Source organism: Trichechus manatus, unplaced genomic scaffold, assembly GCF_000243295.1.
Source record: "Trichechus manatus latirostris isolate Lorelei unplaced genomic scaffold, TriManLat1.0 scaffold00182, whole genome shotgun sequence".
Taxonomy (NCBI): Eukaryota; Metazoa; Chordata; class Mammalia; order Sirenia; family Trichechidae; genus Trichechus; species Trichechus manatus.
In genome coordinates this window covers 2,172,358-2,192,660 of record NW_004444118.1, presented here as the reverse complement: position 1 = coordinate 2,192,660, position 20,303 = coordinate 2,172,358, and the positions used below count along the sequence as shown (strand labels likewise).

The window sequence follows — 20,303 nt, the reverse complement described above, 5'->3', positions numbered from 1 at the left end:
TTTGGGTCCGCCACTGGGCAGGGGGGGAGGGCTTAGAAGACAGCGCACTTCCGGTGCCCTTTCTCCTGCTAGCCCGGCGGGCCTCGGACCCTCGTGTGAAGGGTGTGATTCCTAAACTGGGGCAGGGTAGAGGCGGGCCGGCACCCCCTTCTAACCCCTGGTCCCGCAGGCCTCAGGAGAGGACATGGCCCAGAACTTGAAGGACTTAGCAGGACGGTTGCCTGCCGGCCCTCGGGGCATGGGCATGGCGCTGAAGTTGCTACTGGGAGCCGGCGCCGTGGCCTACGGCGTCCGCGAGTCCGTGTTCACTGGTGAGCTCCTCCTGCCCGCTCGCTGGGCCCGACACGTCCTCGTCCTGACCTTCCGGGACCCCCTTCTACCCCTCCCCAGACTGTTTGCCATGTCCCGTCGCGTCCTCGCGCTCCCTAGCCCCTCACCCTGCCCCACTAGAGCATAGCACGTACACTGAACCGCTACGTGGCCCGATTCCCCACCCTTCTCTCTACAGTGGAGGGCGGGCACAGAGCCATCTTCTTTAACCGGATCGGTGGCGTGCAGCAGGACACCATCCTGGCCGAGGGCCTTCACTTCAGGTAATGGCGGTCAGAGACGTACTGACCCTGACCCTTCACCTTTGACGCTGACCCCACTAGTGGCTATGATAGGACTTGCAACAGAATTCAACACTGCTCTTTCTTCTCCTCACCCTTTCACAGGACAGCGAGTGCTGCCTGAAACTCCAGTAACACATAAACTTAATCTAAAGGGAGCAGAGAATCTCGCCTTGTCCGTGGTCATTAAGGGGAAAAGCGGGCCAAGAATTTTCTGATGAGGGCAGGCCAGGCAAAGCTAGTGAAATAGTGAAGTATCTATGCCTGTTCTCTCTCCTCCAGGATTCCCTGGTTCCAGTACCCCATCATCTATGACATCCGGGCCAGACCTCGGAAAATCTCCTCCCCCACAGGCTCCAAAGGTAGGTTTGGGCACTTGGGAGTTACAAGGCAGATGGGAGTCACAAAATAAATAAAGGAGCCTGGCAAGGGATCCTAGGGGAAGATGGTAGTGCCAGGTCTTTTGGGTCTTGGTTTCCAACTTTGCAAGAGAGCTATCATCAAAGTATATACATCTGGGGGTTAAAGCTGTACACAGCCTGGCACACTGTATGTTCACATATTTTAATTAATTGTCCCTCCTCTACAGTGTAAACTCAGTGAGGGCAGGGATCTTGTATGTCTTACTCACTGCCTAGATCAAAACCTCATTTAAAAAATTTTTTTCTTCTAACTGCTCAACTTAAAATAAGTACACTCTCTAGCATGCCTTGTCCTGGGGAAAGTCTGTTTCTCATCCTCATTCTTCACTGGCATACCTGTTTCCTCTTTCCAGAGCATACGTAGAAGCCATGCTTTTGCAGTTCCCCAGACCCCTTCCTCCTCATTCCCGCCTTTCTCTTCCTGTGCACACACACTGAGACAAGTAGCTCACCTGTAACCTGTGTTGTACCTATTTGTACTATTTTTAGTGTTTGTGAGTTTATTCATTCACTAAACCCAAGGTCTTGAGAATAAGATTCATAAAACACAACCATTGTCTTCAAGGGGAGCTTATGCCCAGTAAAGAAGACAGATGATTATACTACAGCATGATAGAGGTTATGCAAAGTAAAGTGGCAAAAACAGGTTACCTCTACCATTAGAGGGAGTGTGGTTAAAGAAGACTTGACAAGAGGATGAGGGTGCTTTGGCCTTGCCTTGTCACATGCGTGGACCTGATTATCTCCCTCCCCCAGGGAATTCCACTATGCACAACACTGCGTTAGGCACTGAGGGAAATGCAAGGAGAAAATGCTTGGGGCTGGTGTTTGGCTAAGGGGCTAGATGAGGCCCCCGTGGTCCCCCGTGGTCTTAACCAACTACTACTGGCTTCACTCTCAGACCTGCAGATGGTTAACATCTCCCTGCGAGTGCTATCTCGACCCAACGCCCTGGAACTTCCCAGCATGTATCAGCGCCTGGGGCTAGACTATGAGGAGCGAGTGTTGCCGTCCATCGTCAATGAAGTGCTCAAGAGTGTGGTGGCCAAGTTCAATGCCTCACAGCTGATCACCCAGCGGGCTCAGGTCTGACTCCCATCACCATCTGCACTGTGTCGGCATTTCCCTCCTAGGTGCAGGGCATAGGGACCAGGTATGAGGAAAGGCAGCTTATTAGAAAAGGGTTGTGACCCTTGTTCCATTTCCATCTAAAAGCGGCACTAACGGCCACTGGAAAACAAGGAGAGCCAAGACTGGAACTCAGTAGCAGTCAGTGTTGTAGAGCAGAGAAGAAAACACTAACAACAAAGTGTAGACTTTGCCTGCACCTCTTTTGGCAAGGAGGCTGATGTTACAGGTTTGTCTGACAGGAAGCTGAGGAGGTGCACATTGTATTAAAACAGAGGGTTAGGAGTCAGTGTAACTTCGGGCAGTCATCCCACCGCTAAGCTCGTCTTATCTATCAAATGAAAAGATTAGACCAAGTCCTTTCAACTCAGATGTTCTAGTGAGGAAATAAAGAGTTAGGGCATTTTCTGCCACCCTCAGGAAATCAGGTGGTCACAGCAACACACCTTCGTTTCAGTTCTCCAGTCCCCTCAAATTGCCCCTCCCTTCCCCTCCTCACCCCTGCCCCCAGGTGTCCCTGTTGATCCGACGGGAGCTGACAGAGAGGGCCAAGGACTTCAGCCTCATCCTGGATGATGTAGCCATCACAGAGCTGAGCTTTAGCCGAGAGTACACTGCTGCTGTAGAAGCCAAACAAGTGGGTGAGTTCCAAGAGGAGTGGGACAAGAGCTTCTGAGAATGCAGGAGGAGGGAGGACTGTTGGTGATGTTCCTGACCCCTTGCATCTGTGACCCCCTGACTCCTATTGCAGCCCAGCAGGAGGCCCAGCGGGCCCAGTTCTTGGTGGAGAAGGCGAAGCAGGAACAGCGGCAGAAGATCGTGCAGGCTGAGGGTGAGGCTGAGGCCGCCAAGATGATATCCTTTTGCTAGAGCAATCTCAGCCCAGCCCCTCTTGCACCCTGCTTTTCCTGTCCTCTCTGGTGGGCCGGCTGATGACACTAAGGCGAATGTGACTCGGTGCCTGCTGACCCTGGCTCCCTGCGGGGTGGGGATTAGGGATGGCATCTGAAATCTTAGTGGGGGTGCCTGAGGCCTGGCTCTTCACTGTAAGGCCAGATCAATAGCACTGCTGGCCTTGCCTCCATTTCCGCTGCTGTCCCCAGTTCCTGGCAGCTGCGTGCAGGGGGGCCCACAGGTGGGGACCAAAGTAGGGTGAGGCACGAGCCATCTGAGCACAACCTTGGATCTGACAGCCCAGAGGACTGGAGAAGGGGTGGGAGGGAGTAGGGAGGATGCGGCCAGGGATTGAGAGCTAGCCTTGTATGGACCCTTAACCCTGGCTTGCTCACCTTGGAGAAGCACTGAGCAAGAACCCTGGCTATATCAAACTGCGCAAAATCCGGGCAGCCCAGAACATCTCCAAAACGGTAAATACGAGCCCAGCATGTCTCACGGGGGCTGCCTTGAGAGGGCAGGTGTTTTAAGTTAAAGCACAGTCACATGAACAAATTATAGAGTCTTGCATCTTGAGTTTTCTACTCAGACTGGCTTTGACACGCCTCTCCCCATCAAAAATGATTCTTCTGGGCTCCTGTGACACTTTGTTCATGCCTTTTTGGTGGTGCCCTGGTGGCACAGTGGTTAAGAGCTCAGCTGCTAACCAAAAGATTGGCAGTTCAAATCCACCAGCTGCTCCTTGGAAACCCTATGAGGCAGTTCTACTCTGTCCAGTAGGGTGGCTATGAGTTGGAATTGACTCAGCAGTGGGTTTGGGTTTTTTTGAACATTACATATTTGAGTTGCTCACTTCTCTGGGTCCTCAAATGAGGGCAGAAACCATGTCTTATTCATCTCTGTATCCCTAGTCCTAACCCACATGTGTTCCATAAATGGTTATTGAATTGCAAGGGTAGCAGTCAAGATTTTCATTGCTTAATGCAAACTTCTGTCTTGTTGTTTCCCCATAGATCGCCACATCACAGAATCGTATCTATCTCACTGCTGACAACCTTGTGCTAAACCTACAGGATGAAAGTTTCACTCGGTGAGAGATGAAACTACACAGTAGGGGTGTCACGAAGAATGTGAGGCTTGTCTGGCCACTTGAGTTCTGGAGGCTGCACTGTGACCAGCTGCTCATGTGACCCTTGAAAGATGCTATTTCTCTGAACCAAGGTTTTATCAGTTAGAAACGGAGGTGGTTGACAATTCCTATCTTGTATCTCGTAGGATTGATTTTATGAGATCAAATAGGATCATTCAGTTGTAAAGTTTTATCTAACTGAAAAATGGTGAAAGATAGTATCTGTTGTTTTTACTCAGCAGCCCTAAGCTTACTGCTTTGGAACATGGGAGGATGTTAGGAGAGATGAGAAATATCAGGGGCCAAGAGAAAAGTCTCTTTCATGAGCTAATTCCTGGCTTCCAACCCCTGCTTTGTCTTTTTGTCTTGGAAGGAAAGGAGGGTTTAGAGCTGGGGTGGGGGTGGGGGGCGTAGAAGTGGAACCTGAAGCTGTCAAATCACATGTGCGTTTCTTTTCTCTTCCTGTGACTTCTGTTCATCTGGTGATGTGATACTTCAGGGGAAGGTAGGGCATTGCATCCTTGTTTCTCTGGGGTCCTGCAGCCCGTCTTCTCCCGTTCCCTGCCTCCTCACCCACCGTCCCACTTCCCTTGACCCCCTACATTCCCCTTTCCCACATATACACCCTCAGTTGGGAGGAGGGTAGTTAAGGAGGGAGTAGCCTGGGGTGCTCTGTCTCTGTCACATTTATTGTCTCCTAATGTCATTCATTTGTCCCTTTGTTTGTACAGCGACAGTCTCATCAAGGCTAAGAAGTGAGCCTGGTGACCAAGAACTTCGCCCCCAGAGAGGAAGTGGGTCTCTTTCTCCCCTGGTTTTCGAGGAGTCAGCTAGGGGTCCAGCACACCCCTGGCCCACCCCAGTATCATGTGATGGTCCCCTCTGTGTCCACCCTCCCAGCCACTCTTGGAAGACTGACCCTTTTTCAAGGAAATGACTTTTCCTCTTCTCCATTTTGTCCAGGGGTGTTGGAACATGTGTGATTTCTCAGTGATTTCCTACAGTGTTGGTTCAGTGCCTCAAGGTTGGGAGGAGATAATCACCATCCCAGGAATTCTCAATAAATTTTTATTACTTAAACTGAAGTCAAGCCCTCACGTGTCTGAGCTGTGTTAGGAGAAGCACGCATGCGCACACTTCAGGGTCTTTCCTGGTATCTGCCAGCAGAGGGTGCAAAGAACCAGGCCAGGGCAGTTAGGGACAAGCAGAACCTAGGCCCTGCTGCCCTCGCCCTCCAAGCCTAACAGAGTGAGACTAGCAGGCCCTGGGATCCTGAGGCCTAGCTGTACTTTTCACCCTACCATCTGTTTCTACTGCATTACCCCATTTATTTACCAACATCTTTCTTGAAGCTGGAGCAGCTGTAGCTTTGCTGAGCCAGACAAAAAAATTCAGGACCCAAGGAGTGCTGCTTCCTTGGTGACAGGGCTTCATGTGGCTATGGAGGAGACCATTTGTGCCCAGTGGATCTTGTTGCCTACTGTGGGCTACCCATACTTAACAGTTTCTTGGTCACCAGATCTGAGGAGCTGTTTGCATAACTGAGGGCTCTGCCTAGGGAGGTGAGCTCCTTACTCCCACAGCTCTGGGTCCCCCACAGAACAGGTACCTGCTTTCAATCCTTAGATGAGCCTCCTGATGTTATTCCCAAGACAGCCCTCACTGAATTCCAAGCACCAGAAACAAAACGCCACTGCTTGTACTTGTATCCCACTACAGCCCGTTTCCCATCCTGTGTCATTACGGGGGGAGCCCTGATGGCACAGTGGTTAAGAGTGCCAGAGTAGTTAAGAATCCACCACCATTGCTTGGAAACCCTATAAGGCAGTTCTGTGTCCTGTGGAGTCACTAAGAGTCAGAATCAACCCCAACAAGTTTGGTTTTTTTGGTCTCTATGGGGAGACAAGAAACATTTGGAAGTATAAAACACTAGGGGCAAGAGTATGTACAGGAATTACAAAAATGTGTGGTAGAGGGACTGGATTAATGTTCAATGTCTTAGAGTTTGAAGAAAGTAGATTAACTTTCCCCTGATCTGGGGGTTCAGTATTATGAAAGGGATAGAGATGAGGCAGCCTGACCCTGAGAAATTGGGAGCCTAATATGAAATTGACAACCATACAAAAGACAGGTCAAGTGATCTGGATCAACCCTCCACGTGTTCTATTCAGACTTTATTTCACTTTCCCAAGGCGGGAAGAGAATGGAGTTGCCTAGGGAACAAGTATTTCCAAATCCTGCTGCAGCTTAGAGGCAGCCATTTTGTTTCCTCTGCATTGTTCCCCTTTTCCTAGTGATTCACCCCCGATCTGGCAGGGTAAAGGTCAGAGGTTGTTGGTCAGGAGAACTTCATGGTCTTCAGGTTGCCCTGAAGGTCTTTGCAGAGGGAACCGACCCGGGGGCCATCTTTACCAGACAGTGTTAGGAGCTTCACAATTAGACCATCCAACACTGTACTGGAAGATGGACTCAGAGCCGGCCAACATGGAATTCCAGGCTAGAGCTGACCAGTTGCTACAGGAAACCTAGCCACAGGCCAGGTGAGGTCTCTTGAGAGTGCAGGAGTCAATTGCAGGTTCGAGGTCGAATGTGGGTTCTGGACCCACCAGATGATAAATCACACTGGGTTGGGGGAGGGCCCAGGGCCCATTGTATCCCTTCAATGGGCAGCGCCAATTGAGAGCCACCTCTTCTACAGCACCCTGCACTGGAGATGAAGGGGCCTCCACGGTGGGTAGGAAGACGGAGGTGCAGGACTTCGCCCGCTAGGGGCTGGGGCCTGAGGTGATGTATACTGCTGGCCTGGAGACAGGGGCCTCCATCATTACCCGGCAGTATTAGAGACTCCCAACTAGCACCCAAACACTGCTGGGTAAGACGGGGGCCCCCACTCAGCCTGCCCACCTCCAGGCCAGGCAGCCCCCCACTCAGACTCCCTGCGAAGAGGCTGTAGAACACTGGCTCCCCTCCCCCCACCACCTGCGTCCCTGGGGACACTTCCGGGTGAGTCCTGCTCCCTGCCACCAGCCCCACCCTGAGAAGCTGATCATCTGAGGCCCAGGAAAGACTTCAGCAGCCCCCCTGCCCATCTGTCCTCCTTCGAGCCCCTTCCACCACCACCCCCATAGCCTATACCTCTTCCCAACTCACGTCAATTCACCAGCCCTTAGTCCCTGCTTTGCAGTCCCTAGCTCAGCCCCAGGACCCTTCTCCCGGTGGCTTTTACCTGTCACCGGACTCGCCTGCCCCCTAGAGAGTAGGTGCTGAGGAGAGAAAGAGGAGTTGAAGCCCTGGATTCAACAGCCCGGAGCCCGCCTTGGCCTCCACTCTTCCTCCTTCCTTCTCCGCCAGGCAGCACCGGACTCCTCACCTGGGCCCCGCCCGCCCGCCGCCCTGCGCACAGGTGTGTCCTTCTGCCATAGGCTGCCCCCTCCACCGCCTTAACCCCTTACCTCCCAGCGCCAGCTACAGGCGCCTTCTCTGAGGCTGGGCCCAGCCATTAGGCCTCCCAACCTTTCCCGGGGTCTCTTCCCTCCCATTGGCCTACTCTGCCTCCAGGACTAGACTAGGGAGTGTGATCTTCCTAAGAGCAAAAGGAAGACTGTCTTTGGATCCCCTTTGCCTTCCTCCTCAGCCCCACCCTACTGCCTCTCCTGCCCCCAGGCCTAGCCCCCTCATCTGAGGCCTGACCCTGCCTACAAACAGAGCCCCAAGACCCTCCAAGATCAGTGAGGGGTCAGCTCAGCAGGGGGTTAGGTTGTGCTCCCCACCCCGCCCACCCCCCTAGTCCCCCATGCCTAGGGCCTGTCTGGGCATAGCCTGAGGGAAAGGGGTGGTAGGAGACACTGCCCAGCCTGTGGCGGATAGGCAGGTCCCCAGCAGAGCTGTCCCTTTCTCACCCCCAGTGTCAGGCGCCCGCCCCTGTCCAGGTCTCTGCTTCCCTGAACCTCGACCAGGCCCAGGCTGGCCAGGAGCATCAGACTGACCCTGCTGATTGGTTCCTCTTCAACCTTCAAAGCAGTCCCGCCCCCCACAGAAGCAGGGCTGCTCTGCACCCACCTGAATCCCTCCTGCAGTAGACATCCCAGCCCAAGGGCAGTTAGAAGCAGGGGTGTCAGGGTGGACCTCGCCTTTCCTTTGTGCAGCTCTGCTGGGCTCGGAAAGGCGGTTGCTGGGAGAAGGGCCCTGAGGCCTCCAGGTGATCGCCCCACCCACCCACTCTCTGGAGGCCCACCGCTCCAGTCAGCTATTGTGTTGCTCTTTCCTAACTCTGAGTCCTTCTTAATACCTGCCAGTAACTATTTTACATGTTTGCGGACTGTTTCTGGGTCTGTCTTCTCGACAAGTCTTCTAAGCCCCATGAGGCCAGGAACTATCACCATGGCATCCCCACCACTAGTCCAGTGCCTGTGACACAGTGGACACGCACAAGGCGTTTGCTGAATAAATGAAGTCAAGCCCCACTTCTTAGGTGTCCCAGTCAGTTAGCAGGGAACCAGTTCTTGCTGACTCACACAGGCTTATTGCCCCAGGAGCTTAGCATTTTAAGTGAAGATAAAGCCTTAGTGCAAAGGAATCTGTTGGAAGGCCACTCTGGACACTGGGGAAAGAAGGGAAGACAGAAAACACAATCCTCCAACAGCAAGTGGCCGCTACACAAACTAGGACTGGACTGGGGGTGTGAGGGCAGCAGTGTCCTCAGAGAGGGGAGAAGCAGGTGCTAACATGGCCCACCTTGGCCCAGATGAGTGGGAGCCTGGGAATGTAGGCATCAGGCCTGTGCTTCCTGGCCTTTATTAATCTTCTTAGTTCTTGGATCTGGGGGTTAGCATCAGGGGTGAGTGGTTGCGTCCCCCTTGGGGTCACCCCAGCTGCGTCTCCTTGGTGAGGAGTGTGGGGCTAGACTATCTGGGTGAAAACTGTAGCTGTACTGCTCCATAGTCCTGTGATCTACTATCAAATGGGAATGATAAGGGGCCTAGATTGAATTAATACATGTAGTCTTCTAAGCAGTGTCTGGCCCATGGCAGAAGCCCTGGTGGAGCAGTGGTTAAGAGCTTGGCTACTAACCAAAAGGTCAGCAGTTCAAATCCACCAGCCGTTCCTTGGAAACTCTATTAGAGCAGCTCTACTCTGTCCTGTAGGATCACAATGAGTCAGAATCAATACAATAGCAACAGGTTTGGGGTTTGTTTTTTTTTGGCCCATGGCAAGGAGTTCCTGAGTGGTGCAAACCCAGCTAGAGGCGCCTTGGAAGAAAGGCCTGGTGACCCTATGGAGCACAGTTCTACTCTGACAATATGGGGTCGTCATGAGTCAGAATCCACTCAAGGGCAACTGGTTTTTGGTTTGGCCCGTGGCTAATACCTAGTACATTATTGTGGTGATTGTTATGATCATCCATTATCTCTGTGATCTTTCACATCTACCCTGTGTTGGGGGTGGGGCAGGGCACTTGTGATTAACACCCATTTAAAGAAAAGAGACTGAGGTCCCTTGCCCAAGGCCACCCCCGAGTTTCCTCAGAGCACCAGGTCTGTGTGACTGCTGAGGCTGAGCTTCTGCACACCCACACAGACCACTTCCCTGCCCATCTCCACTCCACCCCAGCACTGCGGGCTGAGGTCCTCTCTACCCCACCCGCCCAGGCAAACAGAGGTAGAGGCTACACACACAATGACCGGAGAGACTTTATTTACAAGAGTAGAAGGGCATGACCCTGCCTGGGCCTTGCTGGGCTATATACAGTGGCGGGGAGAGGGAGGTGGGGACACGGCCATTTAAATTACAATGGAATAGGGGGGCTCCTAGGTTCAGGCTGTGGGTCATCCACTGGAGGCCTCTGCAGGGGTCAGGGCTGAGGCTGCGGAGAGATGGGGAAGGGAGTGAGGCAGGTGTCTGGAACCTGGGGAGAGGGAGAAAGGAACAGGCGTGGAAGCGGCCGGGGAGGGCAGGGTGAGGTGCGGCCACGGGCCCAGGGGACAGTGCGGGCAAGGCAGGGAGGAGAGGAGACCGAAGCAGCAGGCCATTACCATGGCCACCTCTGGAGGGTTCCAGCTCACTTCTTCTTGAAGGAATCCTTGCTCTTCTCCTTGTCTGCTGACCGCTGCTTCTTCATCTTCTCCTCCTTCTTGTTCTTACCGTGCAGGTTCTCATACATATCCTCCCTGTGTCTGCAGGGGGGCGTTGAGGGTGCAGGCCATTGGCTCAGGCCAGGAGATGGTCATCCTGCACCTGCAGCCCCTCTGGGCTGTTACATACTTCAGAGTTCTTACCAACACCCTATCTGACAGGTGAGCAAAGCGAGCCCAGGAAAGCAAGGCAACCTGGTCACCGTCCCTCCGCTAGACTGCAAGCACCTTGAGGGCAGAGGCTGTACTTCATACATGAGCACACTGGCAGCACTGAGCACAGGCCACAGTAGGCACTCGGGAAATGCTTGTCAACAGTGGTAGTAGGAACCAGGCTTGAACTTTAACCCACGTCTCCCCAACTCCAGTGCACATCCTCTCCAGATGCTGGGGGGTGGCAGGCAAGGGTCACTCACTTGGAGGAGGTGCGGGAGGCCTTGGCATGGGTATTCTTCATGGCTGGGGGGTATGTGATGTTCCCGTACTCCGACTCCCTGCCCTTCTGGGACTGTGGGCAGAGGCGTGGTGGGAAGTGGTGGTTCCAGCTGGGCCAGGTGTGACCCACCCACCCCCCCTTCAGCCCCCCCAGGCCCTGCTCTGCACGCACCTGCATGACCTCCAGCTTCTTCTTGGTTGTTTCAATGAACTGGGCAATGGCCACGTAGATGAACTTGTACTGCGCCTCTGTCTGCACCATGCCCGAGCGCTGCGCCCGCACCATCTGGATTGTCTTCTGGATGTCGATGTCACAGTCCAGCCCTGGGCAGGGGTGGCAGTCGGACATCAGGCCCCAGGCAGAGGTGGTCACAGAGAAGCCACTCGCCCATTGCCCACCCTGCGCTCCCACAGGTGCCCCTCACCCTTGGTGGAGATGCTCTCCATAAGCATGTCAATGACGATGATGGTGCCTGTGCGGCCAATGCCCGCGCTGCGGAGAAAAGGGATGCCATCAGAGGCCAGTCAGCACCTCACCAGGAAGGGGCCCAGGGCCCAGCTGTAGCCATTGGGCAGAACACAAAGAAACTGAGGCTCCCGCATGATGAGGTAACCAGCCCAGGAACACTCAGCCAAAGGGGCAGAAGTCTGCCAACTCTGCCCGTGTTCTTGACTTCAGCCAAGGGACTTTTGAGGTCTCGCCACCACCATTGTCCTTCTTCCCAGCACTGCACTCCTCCACTTCCTGCCTCAATTCCTAATTCCTGACTGGTGGCTACTCCACACCCCAAAAGATCTAGGACCTCCAATCCCACCACAGCCCGGCCTGCACCCTTAGGCCCTCTGGACCCTCCCCCATCCTGTCCTGTCACACACCCTCGGCCTCCCTCCCTTCAAAAGTTAGATTTGGAGCCTCTTTCTGCAGGGCTTCTTTTCCCTTTTTCTTCAAACCCTGATGGCAAGAAAGGGGTAGACTTTGAGACGTGGGGTCACACTGGGGTCAGAGGACTTGAAGGACAGAGCAGTAGGAAGTCTCCTTTCTTCCCCACCCTCTGCCTCCCTCTGACAAACAGACCCCAGGACCCTCAGACTTGAGCAGACCCCAGTCCTGCCCCTCTGGCTGGGCCTGTCAGCCTGTTACCCTGAGCGCTGCTGTCTAATTTCAAACTCAGATTGTCAAAAATAAACCCCCTTCACCCACTTCCTTCTTATAACATCTAAATAAAGGCCATGGGGATTTTAAGATGTGTGTGTGTATGTCGGGGTGGGGGGGTACCAGCAGGAGAGCAGTTCTTGGGGTGGGTCTGCCTCTGGGAAGGAGGGGCTGGGTCCCCAAGACAGCAAGTGGGGCACCTCCAGATTCAGTCTGCCTGGCCCTGCCCCAGGACAACAGCTGCTAGCGGGAAGAGGGAGGAAGTCTGGGGCCCTCACAGGCCAGGCCAGGGCTGGGGTCACATGGCGGGAACGGAAGAGAAGAGGACAAAGCAGCTTCTCATTTCCCGCAACTCCTCACCCCATGTTAGTTATTAAACCACCAGCAGTGCCCATCTTTTGAGGGTTTAATGTATCCCAGACACAGTGATGTCATCTCACTTAGCCCTCACAGCAACTCTGTAAGACACCTAGTACAATCCTGATTTGACAGAGAAGGAACCCAACGGTCCAGAAGTTATTTGTCCAAGATCACACAGCCAGTAAGCAGAGGGGCTAGAGTTTAGACAGGCGGCTTCTGTCTCAACCCTGCACCTACTGGGAGATCCTCCCATCGGCCCTTGGCTGGGCCTGCCCAGTAGGCTCCTCCGAGAGAACTCCCTCCTTGGGCCTGTTGGCACCCCTGCTCCTCTTTGCTGAGCCACATCCCCACCTCTGCAGGAACAGGGGAGATGGTGAACACGAGCTTCTCCAGTGGAGCTGGTGTTGCACGGCCCCTCCTACAGACAGCCCCCTCCCTGCCATCTACAACCCTGGGGCCAAGGTGGGGTGGGGGGTTGACTGGAGGAGCAGGGAGAGAGGGAGGAGCCATGAAGATGCCTAAGCCCCTTCAGAGCTACCGATGGGAAAGAGATGGGAAGGGATGGGGAGCTACAGGGACCCCAGATGGAAGGTTCTGCAGCCTGAGAAAGAAACATACAGGCTGAGTAGGACCACATGAGAAAGCAAGGGTGACAGGGGCCTAGGTCTATTGTGACAGCCAACTGGCCTCTCCCACTGACTAGCTGGTAACCCGGGAAGTCACCAGGCCTCAGTTTCCTCACTGTAATTTGGCAGGGCTGGACTAGATGGTACATCCGAGGAAGTCTCAGAGGAAGCCAAACAGTGGGGTTGGCTCCAGCCAAGTTCCACCCATGAGTTTGGAGCTATGACAGAACCCAGAAGAGGCTGGGGTGTAGGGGAGGCACTAAAAGAGTTAATACGTAAATTGTTTAACACAGTGCACAGCACTTAGCAGTATTTACCTGTCAGCTATTATTTCTGTTACTATTACTAATATCATTGTTATCACTCTCACCTGCAATGCACAATGATGGGCCCCGCGTGAGGCAAACTTTCCTGCCGCTGGTTGATCTGGTCTAGGAAGCTCAGGACACCCCCAGGCTCACTAGGGACTCCATGGTCAGGCCAGCTCAGGTACTGGTAGTGCCAGATCTCCCGAATCAGGTTCTCCTGGGCCCAGTACACAAGGTTAGTGTCCCCTTCTCCCACATGACACCTCATCCTGCCCAGGATGTGGGTGCCTCGGCCCACCCAGCCAGACCAAAGAACAGAACCAAGGGAGGCCCAGGAGTGGGCCAGGATAAGGGACACTCACATTGTCCAGTGGGCAGACCTGCAAAGTGCGGAGTTTGTACTCAGCTGCATCGTGCTCCGCACAGTTGGTCACGGAGTAGGGCCCATAAACGCGTTGCATGCCCAGCTCTGGCCAGTATGGGACACATTTGTTCTGAAAAGGGTAGGCGGGGTGGGCATGAGACACAGAAGCAGGGCACTGGGGCCATTATAGGCCGTTCTGTTCCAGGTCCCAAGGGCCTGGTGCCTAGTCCAATCAAATATTAGTTGGATGAGTGGATGAGCTGGCTGAGGGTCAGGAGACCTGAGATCTGGACTCAGCCCAGCCACCCCCAGGTGGTGAGGCCTAACCAGTCACGTCACCTTACTTATTCATTCAATAAACACCAGCCGAGGCATGCGTTGTATCCAGAGCTGTACAAACCAGGCTGGATCGACAAACACAAATAAGACACGGTCTGTGCCCTGTGCCCTCTAGGAGTTCCCAGGCCAGTGGGGCAAAGAGACAAGTGAAGAGGAGGAAAAACGTGAGGAAGCACGGCTGAGGGAGAGAGGTGGTCTCCCTCGGTTATGGCAGAAATATGAGATGGTGTCCCAGAGGAGGTAGCATTTGAGCTGGGTCTTCAAAAATGAGGAGTCTGCCAGGGAGAGATAGTGTGGAGAGACACAGTCATTTCCTCGCAGAAAACGAGCTTATGCAAAGGCAAGGAAACCTGACCGAGCCCGGCCCATTTGAGGCAGTGAGTTTTGTAGGAAGCATGGGGCCCGGATGGAAGCCACCAGGCCTCAAGCACCAGCTCTTAGACTGTGACTTTATCCTGAAGGCAACTGGGAGCCATTGAAGGGTTTTCAGAGAGGGAGCAATTTGCTCCAAGTTGTGCTTTGGGCAGGATCACTGACTACAGTGCAGAGGGTGGTATAGAGGGGTAGCCTCCAGGCAGGGGGGCCAGCTGGGCAGTGGGGTGGGGGGCAGACTCCAGAGAGAACAGGAAAGGCTACTGCCTGGACGGGGGCAGGTGGGAGAGGGGCGGGGATGACACTCAAGTCTCTGGTTTGGAAGACTGACTGAGAGAAGCAATTAGGGAGTGGAGAGGGTGTTTGCTTTTGGACACTTTAAGAAAGAAGGCCAGTTTAAAACCCGGCTCTGGAGCTCAGGAGAGCCTACAGTTGGAAGCAGGGACCTGGAAGTTTTGGTATGTAGCCACGTTTATCTCTAGGCTCAGTTTCCCAAAAAGGGCTGGACCCTTGCCCTCTGAGGTCCCTTTCTGCCCTATGTTCAAAGTTCCCTTTGGTGTAATGGTGGTGGGCAACAAGTACTGGGGGGAACCAGGGTTCTGCCTACCCGGCCTTTTTCCACCTCTCGAGTGGTCATGACAATGACGCGGGTGTTCTCCTGCCATACCATCTGCCAGAAGTCATTAACTGTGGCCTCCAGGCAGCCCTGGCTGGCGATGTAGGTCTTAGCATTCTCATCGGGGCCTAGCAACTGGTTCTGAACACAAGAGCAGAGAAACTGTGAGCTCCTTGGCCTGGGACAGGCCCCACCTCCCACCACCCCACCCACCCAACACTTCAGCTTTGGCTTTGACCAGGTATCTCTGGACCCAGGTACCCCCATGAGACCGGAAACCCCAGAGCCTCTCCTCCCGTGTGACTGGCACTACCAACCGTGACGTAGTTGGCGTTGATGTAGTCGGACCCAGGGATGTTACTGTCACGTCCCTGCAGGATCACTCGGCTGTGATCAACTTGGAGTGGGCAGAGAGGAAGCAGAGAAGGACCTGGGTCAGCCCCTCCCTATGCTCAGAGGCCATCTTAGAAGCCACAAGGCCCACAGAGGACAGTGGCAGGCAGGGATATGGGATCTGGATGGGGTGGGGTCTCTATGGAGTAGGGAACGAGGTCTCAGAGGAAGAAGGCTAGGGGGTGAGGAATCTGCCTGGCGGGTATGGGGAAGCTCCACTAGGAGAAGTAATGGCTTTTTGAAGGAAGAGCAGGCTCTGCTGAGGGGTGGATAGAGGCCAATGGGATAGGAAGGCAAAGGCTGCCTGGGGAAGTGGACTCTCCTTGAGTAGGGGTCAGACACTCATGAGATACAGGAACTGGCTGGGGGTAGGGGAGTCTCCCTGGGTGAATGGAAGCTGCTTGTGGGGGAGGGAGGGATGGCAGCTTCCTGGGTGTAGTATGCTCACAGGGGAGGATGTTCTTGTATCGGTTCTTGCTCTTGTTCTCTGGCCGCTGTCCTTCCAGCCGCTGGTGCAAGTTCTTCACCTCCTGCTTCTGCAGACTCTGAGGGTGAGAAGGGGAAATGGGGCATCAGCAAAGGCAAAGTGGGGCAGATCGATGTCAGAGATCAGGTCGGGAGAGAAGGGAAGGGGTCAACTGGGTGAGGACACTTCCTCTGCTGCCCCAACCCTGCCGTCCCCATCACGCACCTCGAACTCCTCCCAGAAGCCGGCCTTGGCTGTTTCCTCTGACTCCTGCTTCTTGTTCAGTTCCAAGACCCGGCTCTCAATGTCAGCCGCATTCACCCTCGTGGCGTAGTACGGCTGGGGGCGGGGGATGAGAAGTCAGTGACTTCAGGATCTAGGAAGCTCACACCTCTAGGGGGTTGCTCAAAGGAAGAAGGCAGCCAAGCCCACTGCTTACCTGCCGCAGGTAGACAAAGGCACCTGAGGCCTCCTCAATGCCCGTTTTCTTGAAATACTCCACCAGGTCCGTGAGGCTGTCAAAGGTCTCTGAACCGCCCACCGTGTATCGTCCACCCTGAGGGTCCCAAGCAAGGCCACCCCGCAGGGCCTGAGTCTCCTTCCCTGGACCCAAGCCCAGGCTGACCCTCCCCAACCCCAGTGCTGGGGCACAGATGGAGCCCCATCAGGGTGCCTCCCCAACCCGACCTCCAGAGCTCTACCTGCTGCCCAGCAGCCTTACCTCACACATGACCTTGATGTGGGTGACCTTGAGTGGGGAGCCTGGGCCAGCCTTGGGCTGGTCATTGAGCACGGACAGCACAAAATCTCCGGGTTGGCTGAGGCTCTCACGCACGAGAAACGTCCAGGGCTCACCCTTGGCCTGTAGCAGTGTCTCTGCCTGCCCCCCAGACATGTGGCCGTGGTACCACCTAGGGCGGGCAGCATCAGGGAAGCTGAGCTCTAGGCCACAGGGGCAGGACACTGAGCTGGAGAAGCTGAGACACTCACAGAGAAGGGCAGGGAAATTGAATGCCTCCTACATGCCAGGCACTGTGCTCAGTGCTTTCAAATCCATTCCTTTTTCCTTTTTTTTTTTTAGGTCCATTACTCTCTCACAACAACTCTGAGAGGTAGGTAATATTCCCATATTACAGATGAGGAAACTGAGGCTGAGCAATTGCACACTGGACCAAGACCCCTGGCTAATAAGACACGAGCCTTAGGCATTATAACTGGGCTTTGTTTGCACCCAGAGCCCACCTCACCTCACAGCTTTCCTCTGAGAGTTTAAGCAAAGACAGAAAGGCAGGCAATATCTAGAATATTTGCAGGGGAGAAACCAAGAAGAGTCTCCATGAAAAACAGGGCTAGGCTAGGGAAAGAGATCAGAGACAAAGAGAAAAGCAGGCAGAAGCCAAACCACAGAGCATGATGGGAGATGGGGAGAGGAAGTCACAAGGGAGGCATGATGGGGAGAACGCTCCCAGGGAGACGGGAGAGACAAACAGCTCAGCTCTGGGAGAGGGGCTTAGGGGGCTCTGGGGGGCCCAGGATGATGTCACCAAAGGGGAGGCCTGGGCTCAAAGGGGCTGTTGGGGCAGAAAGCAGAACTAGGGCCTTTCTCCGAAGCACACCCCCTTCCCAGGAGGAAACTGTAGCCCCACGATGCCCAGCCCCACAGGAAACCACGTGATGGAAAAAACACAAAACTCCTTCTGGGGAGAGAGTGAGAAGTGAGGTTGTGAGGTTTCCTCAGCCCAGGGACCAGGGGAAGGGGGGGCATTTTCCAACCGCAGGGATGGGGGGAAGGAAGGAGGGGGCCATTCTGTCCCGCCCCATCTTACCCTTCCCCAGGGGAGACTCCAGCTCAGAGACCTCCAGGCTTCCTGTCCCACCCTTGAGAACCCTGGGCCACCCCACCCCACCTGACAGGGACATGCTTAGGCCCCCAGGTAGAGGGGAGGGAACTAACCCCCTTCCTCTAGCCCCAGGATGAGGAAGTTTCCATGCAAATGTCAGGCTGACCACAGGCAGAGAGCTAGCCATTGCAGGGACAAATGCAAATTCCCGAAGAAGAGGAGGGGCAGCAGCCAAAGACAGGGAACACAAACTGAAGTCTGGAGGAACAGTCTTCCACATGCTCCAAGGGTCAGAAGCCTTGCTTGAGGATGGGGTAAGACCCAGGTTTCCGAGCTTGAGTAACACAAAGGGGCCTCTTAGAGTCAGCTTTCCCAGTCTTAATACTCACTCCATCCTCCCCCACACCCCCAGCCCACCCCCTAGCTCTGCCCTCGCTTCCCTCTGTTGCTTCTGCCAAGCTCTTTGAACCCAAGCCTCAGTATCCTCCCTGAGGCCTATTCAGCGATTCCTTCTCTTTTCCAATTCCATTCACAATCTACTGCTTCTCTGGGGTCTTGATCCACCCATGCTCCTCCTCCAGCAGGGCAAATCCTAACTTAGGGCAAGGAGAAAGAGGGAACATGAGGAGTTAAAGAGGGTCTGGACAACAAAATCCCCATGCAAGCTGCAAGGGGAAAGGCAAGAGGGAGCAGATGCTAAGCAAGTAAGGATGGCAGCCATGAGGAAAGTCACTCTGGAGCTTCACTACTAGAAGACGAAGTCTCCAAAGAAAATGGATCAATGGCTTTACATTAACTGGAAAGACTTCGCCAATGGCAGGCCACAGGGCTTCTTCCTTAGCCTCACCCGAGTCTAAGTTTTAATCAGTGACTTGAACAAAGATATTGATACAAATTTGAAGACATGAATCTCAGAAAGACTGAAAAGGACAGAATCAAGGTTCAGAACCATTTCAACAATCAATACACAAATAAAGGACAAGGGCTAGTTGGCCTGGCCTCAGGAGTCCATGCGAAAAATACCTAGGCTTGTTCCGTTGCTCTTAAGCTTAATAGATGTTATTGCGATGTAGCTGCTAAGATGAGCCATTGTGGGCAGACTTTTAGGAATGCAGAGCATTCAGCTGCCATGTTTTGGGGATACCACATGGGCAGTCACCAACCCAGTTCTGGGGACCCCATCTTTGGAGCCAAAAGGAGAGGGAAAATGCTTTGAGCATTATCTGTACCCAGCATAGTACTAGGCCCTTTACACATGTGACCATGTTACATACTGTTTTCAAATATCTGTGTCTGGGCCAAGGGTCTGGTCAAGCTCTACCCAGCCCCAACCTAACTGGGTTGCTGAGATAAGGCATTAAGTGTCCTAATAAATGTTAGTCCCTATGATCAACATCCTCAACATCAACATCTCACTGTATTAACCTGTATAGGGGGAGGGGGTAGTTGTAGGCAGGCAGATTCAGTTCCATAGAAGGAAGAGCTTTCTAACAACAGAGTTGCCTGCTGTGGAATGGTCAGCCACAAAGAGTGGCTCCCCTGTCACCAGTAGGGCCTGGGTTGCCAGCTGACAGGGACCCTGGCGCAGGGGGAGGAAACCTCTTTTGCTTCCTCACGGTAAACCGAAAGAGGTGGGAGATTGGCCCTCTGAGACCCCGGCCACAGGTGAGCATGGAAGGAAGATATTCACAGAGCCCTGAAGTGGAGCAGGGAGGGGGTGGAGGGGTCAGTGGTGCCATGGTCCAGGGAACTGGCCCCCCTGAGAGTTAGGGTGGGAGCCAGCCCACCTCTGCATGGGGTGGGTCAGGCTGAGAAGGTCCTCACCTCTCGCTGGTGGGGTCGGAGCAGTTGAGCGGGTACTTGAGGTGGATGATGGTGCCATCCCGGTCCTGCAGGACGCCCTGCTGCTGTGTATAGTACTCCACCAGCTCTGTCAGTGTCGCAAACTTCTCCCCTCCATACAGGTCATAGAAGTCCCCTGAGTTCTGGATCCGAATATGGGTCACCTGATCCCCCACCCTGCAGAGCACCAGGCAGTGAGGCCCGTGGGTGCAGGAGTAGAAGTGGGGACAGGGTGGGGGGTCAGCTGAGGGTCCTGAGTATGAGGTACACACAGGGATGGGGCTGACACAGGGACAGAGAAAATGCTGGGGCCAGGGGTAGGAGCAGCGGTGCCGGGCTACAGACGAGGCCGGGGGCTGGGGAGTCAGCACTAGCATGGGGGAACCCCGAGAGAGTGGTTCAGGCCTGGACCAACACAACAAAGCTGCCAAAATGCTGGCCCTGCTGGCCGGAATTGAGGGGCACCTACCTGACCGAGAGGGAGAAGTCGCCCTGGTTCTTGCGACTGGGCCGAGCCAGGAAGCTCCCATGGACGCCTCGGCCCTTGAGCAGGGTCTCTGCATCCAGCCCACTGAGGTCTCGGTGAAACCACCTGGGAGTCAGGGTAGGGTCATGAGGCAAGGTCCCCTGGGCCCCAGGACACCTTAGCTTTTACCTACTGTGGGTCCCAGGCCCTTACCTCACCATCCTGGGGGCTCCCCGAGAGGAAAGCGCTTCAGGGATGAGGTGCTGCCGGCTAGTCTGGGGCAGGTGCAGAGCTCTGGGGCTGAGCCTCAAATGTAGCTCTCAATGCCCAGGCCACCACCCCAGCGGTCCTGGTTCTGGGACTGCCACTGTACTGGCCTGGGGCAGCCACCAGGGCGGGGACAGGAA

General features: G+C 54.5%; 2 protein-coding genes and 1 non-coding gene across 5 annotated transcripts; 2 read left to right on the top strand and 1 right to left on the bottom strand.

Annotated features, from left to right (window-relative positions):
- The first annotated feature begins 17 nt into the window (after positions 1-17).
- Positions 18-6,579, top strand: PHB2 (prohibitin 2). 2 transcript variants are annotated; one of them, XM_004387239.2, is made up of 10 exons: positions 18-311; positions 509-593; positions 894-973; positions 1,935-2,119; positions 2,673-2,802; positions 2,913-3,016; positions 3,451-3,528; positions 4,069-4,145; positions 4,684-4,689; positions 4,916-6,576. In XM_004387239.2, the coding sequence occupies exons 1-10, from the start codon at positions 185-187 to the stop codon at positions 4,941-4,943; spliced, it is 900 nt and encodes a 299-aa protein (XP_004387296.1). In that variant the 5' UTR covers positions 18-184; the 3' UTR covers positions 4,944-6,576. The 2 variants fall into 2 exon arrangements, with proteins under 2 accessions (XP_004387296.1, XP_023597278.1); XM_023741510.1 differs by lacking the exon at positions 3,451-3,528 and having other exon boundaries at positions 2,913-2,993; positions 4,916-6,579.
- LOC111822614 (small nucleolar RNA U89) lies at positions 3,087-3,353 on the top strand. The gene has a single exon (XR_002825755.1). It is a non-coding gene; the product is annotated as a small nucleolar RNA U89 (small nucleolar RNA).
- A 3,264-nt stretch (positions 6,580-9,843) lies between the features above and the next one.
- PTPN6 (protein tyrosine phosphatase non-receptor type 6) lies at positions 9,844-20,303 on the bottom strand. Of its 2 annotated transcripts, none has more exons than XM_023741508.1 (16): positions 20,110-20,303; positions 19,900-20,022; positions 19,413-19,607; positions 16,469-16,658; positions 16,187-16,303; positions 15,973-16,086; positions 15,730-15,826; positions 15,206-15,285; positions 14,880-15,029; positions 13,560-13,691; positions 13,260-13,414; positions 11,176-11,243; positions 10,923-11,074; positions 10,732-10,823; positions 10,247-10,357; positions 9,844-10,047 (listed from the first exon to the last, which is right to left on the bottom strand). In XM_023741508.1, exons 1-16 carry the CDS (start codon positions 20,115-20,117, stop codon positions 9,876-9,878), a joined length of 1,956 nt encoding a protein of 651 aa, XP_023597276.1. In that variant the 5' UTR covers positions 20,118-20,303; the 3' UTR covers positions 9,844-9,875. The 2 variants fall into 2 exon arrangements, with proteins under 2 accessions (XP_023597276.1, XP_023597277.1); XM_023741509.1 differs by having other exon boundaries at positions 9,917-10,047; positions 10,217-10,357.

Excerpts from the sequence above, each read along its gene's own strand:
- PHB2 (XM_004387239.2), top strand. The coding sequence starts at position 185 with ATGGCCCAGAACTTGAAGGACTTAGCAGGACGGTTGCCTGCCGGCCCT. Across the intron at positions 974-1,934 it reads CTCCCCCACAGGCTCCAAAG|ACCTGCAGATGGTTAACATC; the intron begins GTAGGTTTGGGC and ends CTTCACTCTCAG. Across the intron at positions 2,803-2,912 it reads TGTAGAAGCCAAACAAGTGG|CCCAGCAGGAGGCCCAGCGG; the intron begins GTGAGTTCCAAG and ends CTCCTATTGCAG.
- PTPN6 (XM_023741508.1), bottom strand. Across the intron at positions 15,827-15,972 it reads GCTTCTGGGAGGAGTTCGAG|AGTCTGCAGAAGCAGGAGGT; the intron begins GTGCGTGATGGG and ends TCTCACCCTCAG. Across the intron at positions 11,244-13,259 it reads CCCATCATTGTGCATTGCAG|CGCGGGCATTGGCCGCACAG; the intron begins GTGAGAGTGATA and ends TTTTCTCCGCAG.